At 46.2% G+C, this 6,635-nt stretch overlaps 1 protein-coding gene across 1 annotated transcript in view; it reads right to left on the reverse strand.

Moving 5' to 3' along the window:
* The window catches only part of LOC107120243 (sodium- and chloride-dependent betaine transporter-like), a 96,429-nt gene that overhangs the window by 67,039 nt on the left and 22,755 nt on the right, over positions 1-6,635 (reverse strand). Inside the window, exon 2 of the mRNA XM_015422894.1 lies at positions 2,333-2,554. Within this exon, the coding sequence (XP_015278380.1) occupies positions 2,333-2,531 (199 nt within the window). The 5' untranslated portion in view covers positions 2,532-2,554. The remainder of the gene's footprint in view (positions 1-2,332; positions 2,555-6,635) is intronic.

Consider the following 6,635-nt stretch of genomic DNA (forward strand, 5'->3'; position numbering starts at 1 on the left):
CAAAAGGGTGTGGGGAAAGGGCTCATTTCTCTCCCTCCCCCCAACTTCAGCAGGAACCGAAGTAATGATGTCAAGCTTTCCACTGCAAAAGACAGCCCAGAGGGTACGCTCCCCTTTATACTTGGGATTGTCTTACCCAAAGGTGCCCTTCCCATATTTAGATCTGTAAAGTGTTCCTTAATACAGGAGAGCATTTATGCTTGGAAGGTTAAACTCTGTTCCTTCTCAAGCAATGCAAGGTCGAATGGAAAAGACTTCTGATAGACTTTGTGATTGTGCTTCTGGACAGACATAAACTTCGGAGCACTGCTTACTGGAATGTGGCACCTCTTGCAGTATTAGGGGTTTGTGGATTACTCCTCTTTTTTTGTGAAAATGAGGGGTTGTCAACATCAGGTAAGATTACGAAATGGATCTAGGAGTTACATTGGCAGTAGCCAATATTTGTAATTAATCATGTAATTAAATCTAAAGGACTTCAGTGCAGTAACTGGTTGGTTATTTCAATTAATTGTTGGTGTCTCTAGTGTGACATTGGAGGGAAGGTGTCATGGTATGGCCTGATCTCATCAGATCTTGGAAGCTAAGCAGGGTCAGTACTTGGAAGGGAGACCACCAAGCAAGATTCGGCAGAGGAAAGGAATGGCAAACCACCTCTGCTTCTCACTTAATTGGAAAGCTTTTGCTGGGGTTACCGTAAGTCAGCTGCAACTTGATGGCACTTTACACGCACACAAACACACAGTGTGACATTACTCAAGGCCTGCAGGCTAAATAAGTAGTATCATTAAAGTATCTCAAATAAAGGGAAAGGAGAAAGAGCTTGTTTCTCTCCTTTGCTCTGCAGACTAAGCCAACAGACAGCAAATCAGATGGGCTTCTGATCACCTCCCTACCCCCACCCCCCACTAAATTTGCTACATCTCAGCCAGTCTTTTTTGTTGTTCAGTCGCACAGTCGAGTCCGACTCTTCGCGACCCCATGGGCCAGATCACGCCAGGCCTTCCGGTCTTCCGCCATCCTCTGAAGTTTGCTCAACTTCATGTTCGTTGCATCTATGACACTGTCTAACCATCTCATCCTTTGCTGTCCCCGTCTTCTTTGACCTTCAATCTTTCCCAGCATCAGGGTCTTCTCCAGTGAGTGCTCCCTTCTCATTTGGTGGCCAAAGTACTTGAGCTTCAGTTTCATTATCTGGCCTTCCAGGGAACAGTCTGGGTTGATTTCTTTTAGGATTGACTGATTTGATCTTCTTGCAGTCTAAGGGACTCTCAAGAGCCTTCTCCAGCACCATAGTTCAAAAGAATCTATTCTTAGGCGCTCGGCCTTCCTTATAGTCCAACTCTCATAGCCATACATGACTACTGGGAATACCATTGCTTTGACCATGCGGACTTTTGTTGGCAGGGTGATGTCTCTACTTTTTATCAGCCAGTCTAGGAGGCAGTAAAGTTTCTAAGGTGGGAGGTCAAACTAACGCCACTTCCAGCAGATCAGCTAGGACTCCATTCCCACCAGGCCCGCAGCTGGGGTTCTGTCATTCAGGGGGGCTTTAAATACGTCAGGGGGCACTGATGTCACAAAATAATAAAATAAAATATATTTTTTAAAACTCACTTTTGCGGTGTTCGCACTCTGCTTGCCTACATGGGGAAGCAAGCCACACTTCGGGAAGGGGCAGTGGTGGGGAGTCCTCTGGGTGGCCCAGAGAGCCGGGGGTCCTGGGGGGCTGGATGGAAGTCAGGGGGCCAGGCCCCAAAATGCCCCACTGTAGCTACGGGCCTGGTTCCTACCTACCCAGAAAAACTGTGATGGGTACACAGGGCAAAATTTCTCAAACAGGAGATCACAACCTGACTCCCAGCTGTTCCCTCATCAGCTGGGAGTTGGCTTCTGATGGCCGCAAGACACCTGTTCCTGCGAATACACCTGAACAGGCTGCAAACAGCTGAACAGCCCGTTGATGAATTTGTCGCCTGATCCTGAGAAGCGGATGGGGAGTGAGCCAAGGTGCCAGGCCTTCCCTAACAAGGACACACATGTCCGTCATAAAGGAGCTCTCTTTGAATCGGCAATACAAAAGATTGAAAGTGTGGCATAAAATATAATTAGGTGTTATGGGGGACGGTGTTTATCTAATGGTTTAAAAGCCGGCTCGTCACTAGCTGATTTTCCCATTAGCTGGTTAATTTTATATTGTAAATGTTATGGCTTGTTTTATAATATAACCTCTTTATTGCTTGCTGTCTTGGAAACCGAAAATTTGGTTTCCTGCTTTTGCAGTGACTGATGGTGACAGGCAAATGAGTACTGAAAAACACGGCATGCTTACCACCTCCATTCTTGTAACAGAGATAGGGGAATCTCCAAACATTTCCCAAACCAATAATCTCCCCTGCCACAGAGAGTACAAATTCCACTTTGTTGGTCCACTGGCCCCTGTCCTGAAGCGCCTCCTTCTCCTCGACGGCTTTTTCCTCGACAATCATGTCCCCATTGAGCTCCATATCCCAGGATGCTTTGCATTCCATGGCTCTGTAGGGTAGGGGGAAGACTGAGAGAAGAGCAGAAAACAGGCCGTCAGAATTTATCACACAATTCATATGAAACTTGTTTTGTCCAGATAGTTTCCCGTGCTCCAGGTGTGGCCTTCTAGCCTGTACTCAGGAGCCCCGAAAGTAACCCAGAAGAAATCCTGAAATCTGTTTATTGGGGCAAAATGGTGAGACTGATATAGTCCACACTAAAACTTCATCAGTTTCACTCACGTGGACTGGCAAGAGAAAGGAAAGATCTTAAATATTAATTTATTTTAAGTGTCCATAACCATCTTTTAATTCTCCATTATGCTTACTCTCTTATACTATTTCCAACTTCCCTTTTGCAATGGAGAGCTCAGAATCATATTTAGGAATCCCCTGAATATGTAGAAATCCCCATTTTGTGTGTGGGTGACCCATTTTGCTACCCTGACAACTGGCACTCAGTGACTAAGCTCACTATCACATGAAGTGAGTGCGTGAGGACGGTGATGAAGTAAGAATGGCTCACAGGAATGGTATATCCTGGCTGCAGGAACCAGAGGTCCAGATCCTTTCAGAGCTAATGGAAGAATCTCTCTGACGATGTGTGAGCCAGTCTTGGCTATATCGGTTAGAAGTTTTAACAGGGCTGGCCAGCCAATCACAGGCCAAGGCTGTAGAAAATTCATAGCACATAAACCATGCCATCCAAGTCATCTATCCTCCTCTTTTTTTTTTAATGCCAGGCCAAGAAAACATTTCTTTTTGAAGAAGAGGAGGAGGAGTTGGTTTTTATACCCCACTTTTCTAGTCCTCATGGCTGTGAAGACAGACTTGAAACTATATATGAATTTCCCAGTGAAATCTCTGCTGGGGCACTGAGATATAGGTGGGGCAGAGAGAGTTCTGAGAGAACTGTGACTGGCTCAAGGTCACCCAGCATGCTACATGTGGAGGAGGAATGGGGAATCAAACCCAGTTCTCCAGATTAGAGTCCACTGCTCTTAACCACTACACCAGTGTTCCCTATAAGCTGAGTTGGTGTGAGCTAACTCACAGTTTTTTAGCCTCCGGCTCACACATTTTTGTCTGAGCTCAGGAAGGATGGCTCCAGAGCAAATTAATTTATGCAGTAGCCAAATTGTTCACTCACAACTTTAATGCCAGTAGCTCACAAAGTAGAATTTTTGCCCACAAGACTCCACAGCTTAGAGGGAGCATTCCAATAGGAGTTTGATCTTCTTAAAGTTGAGAGCCAGTTTGGTGTAGTGGTTAAGTGCGCAGACTCTAATCTGGGAGAACCGGGTTTGATTCACCGCTCCTCCACATGCAGCTGCTGGATGACCTTGGGCAAGCCATTGTTCTGCCAGAGCTGTTCTTGAAAAAGAGCAGTTTCTGTCAGAGCTCTCTTAGCCCCACCTACTTTACAGGGTGTCTGTTGTGGGGAGGGGAAGGGAAAGGAGTCTGTAAGCCACTCTGAGACTCCTTTGGGTAGTGAAAGGCGGGGTATAAATCCAATCTCATCTTAATTGTTGTTACAAACTGTGGGTTGGATCCAGCCAGCTTCTCCACTGAATCTTGTCCAATTCCCCTCCCTTCCATAGCCCCTGTCCTACATAGCTTTTGTAAATGAAGCTCCCACAGTCCTCAGCATAGCTTTATTTGGTAGTCAGAAATGACCCCTCATTCCTTTTCACCAGCAGAAATAGCTGGTTGGATTCAGCCCTATATACATTAATAGATTTATAAAAGAGAGAGAGAACATTTAACTACAAGTTTAACCATGGATACTGAAGCCTTAGATTCTTTTCTAGTTGAACCTTCCCTTGAAACCTTCATACGGCTTCTGTCTAATTGTAGTGACACCTTAAGATGAAGGTTGGCCTGCCTTGGAGACCCTGAGATCTTTTATCTAACAGAAGAAGAAGATCTCCTCCAAACACAAAGTCATAATTCACAAACATTTCCCTCATTCCAAATACCTGGTTTTAAGTAACTGAATTCAAAAATGCAGCTTTCTGTTTAGCACACTATATCAGCATTCCAAATATGCAAGAATCTTGGTTTTCAAATGTAAGTAATTACAGTTCTTCATTTAAAAGATTTAAAATGCAAAAGAGTAAAATGTTTGAAGTATCTAATGCCTCACCTTGAAAGCTAAATTAAATGTGGGGTGGGGGGGAAGTGTTTAACCCCAACAGTGAAAATTCAGTGTTAGGGAATATTTGCACCTTCTCTCTTTATAGCAAAGTAATAATTATTATCATCATATTAAATCGGCACAAATAAACATTTGCTTTGATTGTGTGTTGATAAACATGATCTCAGTACAATTTAAATCTTGGAGTTACAAGAAAAATAGTTTCCAAAGTGGACGAAGACCGATGTTTCTAGTCCTCATGGCTGTGAAGTCAGACTTGAAACTATATATGAATTCCCCAGTGAAATCTCTGCTGGGGCACTGAGAGGGAAGAGTTTTCCAGAGTGTAAGCTTCAGTACTTTGAATAGCTCTTTACATAGCACCACAACTAGCATCTGTGGAAGCAATTATGCAAAATAAGCAAATGTATGCACACGCATGAATTGCATGGTTTATGCATGGGTGAAGGATCCAGGTTTTCCTTCAGTTCACCTTTCTGCAGAATACTGAGCTATCTGCTCACTCACTTTCTTTCTTTGTATACTAGCAGGGTCATAGCATCATAGAATCACAGGGTTGGAAGGGGCCATACAGGCCGTCTAGTCCAACCCCCTGCTCAATGCAGGATCAGCCTAGAGCATCCCTGACAAGGGTTTGTCCAGGTGCTGCTTAAAGATTGCCAGTGAGGGGGAGCTCATCACCTCCCTAGCCAGCCGATTCCACTGTTGCACAACTTTTACTGTAAAATGTTTCTCCTAATATCCAGCCAGTACTGTCCCACCCTTAATTTAAACCCATGATTGCGAGTCCTGCCCTCTGCTGCCAATAGGAACAGCTCCCTGCCCTCCTCTAAGTGACAGCCCTTCCAATACTTCAAGAGAGCAATCACGTCCCCCCTCAACCTCCTCTTCTCCAGACTGAACATGCCCAAGTCCCTCAGCCTTTCCTCACAGGGCTTGGTCTCCAGGCCCCCTGATCACCCTCGTCACTCTCCTCTGCACCCGCTCCATTCTGTCCACATCCTTTTGGAAGTGAGGGCTCCAGAAACTGCACACAATACTCCAGGTGTGGCCTGACCAATGCAGTGTACAGAGGGACTATGACATCTTGTGATTTGGACGTTATGCCTCTGTTGATACACCCCAAGATCGCATTAGCCTTTTTTGTCGCTGCATCACAATAGTTGCTCATATTTAACTTACGGCCCACCCGTTCCCCCAGATCTTGTTCACACACACTGCTACCTGGAGCCGTGGACTGGACTGCACTGGACTCTAGGGCAGTGGTTCCCAACCTTTTCAATACGGCTATCCACAAGTCCAGGTTTACTTGGTACAGTGACACTTCCAAGGTCAACCCAAGGTTTTCTGGCACCCTAGGTGAACTATGACCTTGGTGTCCATCTAGTCCAGCATTCCATTTTCTACAGCAGTCAACCAGAAGTCCTTGAGAAACCAACAAACATCATAACCTACTATGAACTCCAAGCAAAGTGGCATCCCAAAGTACACAGTCTCCAATTAGGTGGGCTACATTCCAGCCTTCAATCAGCCTCCTCTTCTCCAATCAGCCTCACTCTCTCTAATCTCCTTTAAGAAGTTAAGCAGGATGTGCGAGAGGCTGGGCTGCTGAAGGAGCAGCAGCAGGATGGAGTAGGGCTGCCAAGTGGGGGAGGGGGGCGGGTAAATCCCCGCTTTGGAGGCCTGATTTCCGCTACCGTGGATTCAGGCCCCGGGGGGAACTCCGCCCCACCGAAGAGCAGCGTGGCTGCATCACCAGAGGTGACGCGACCACGTCGATCACGTTGGGGGCGTGGCCCCGATCGTCGGAGGGAAAACTCTATGGTTTTCCCTCCGACAATTGGGGCCACGCCCCCAACGTGATCGATGTAGCGCGTCACTTCTGGGACGCGTGCGTCGGAGGAGAGCTCCCGGAGCCCGGTGACGCTCCCCCGCTGGTAAGTCAATTAAAC

The sequence above is a fragment of the Gekko japonicus genome, unplaced genomic scaffold (genome assembly GCF_001447785.1).
Source record: "Gekko japonicus isolate JY-2015 unplaced genomic scaffold, Gekko_japonicus_V1.1 scaffold1229, whole genome shotgun sequence".
Lineage (NCBI taxonomy): Eukaryota > Metazoa > Chordata > Lepidosauria > Squamata > Gekkonidae > Gekko > Gekko japonicus.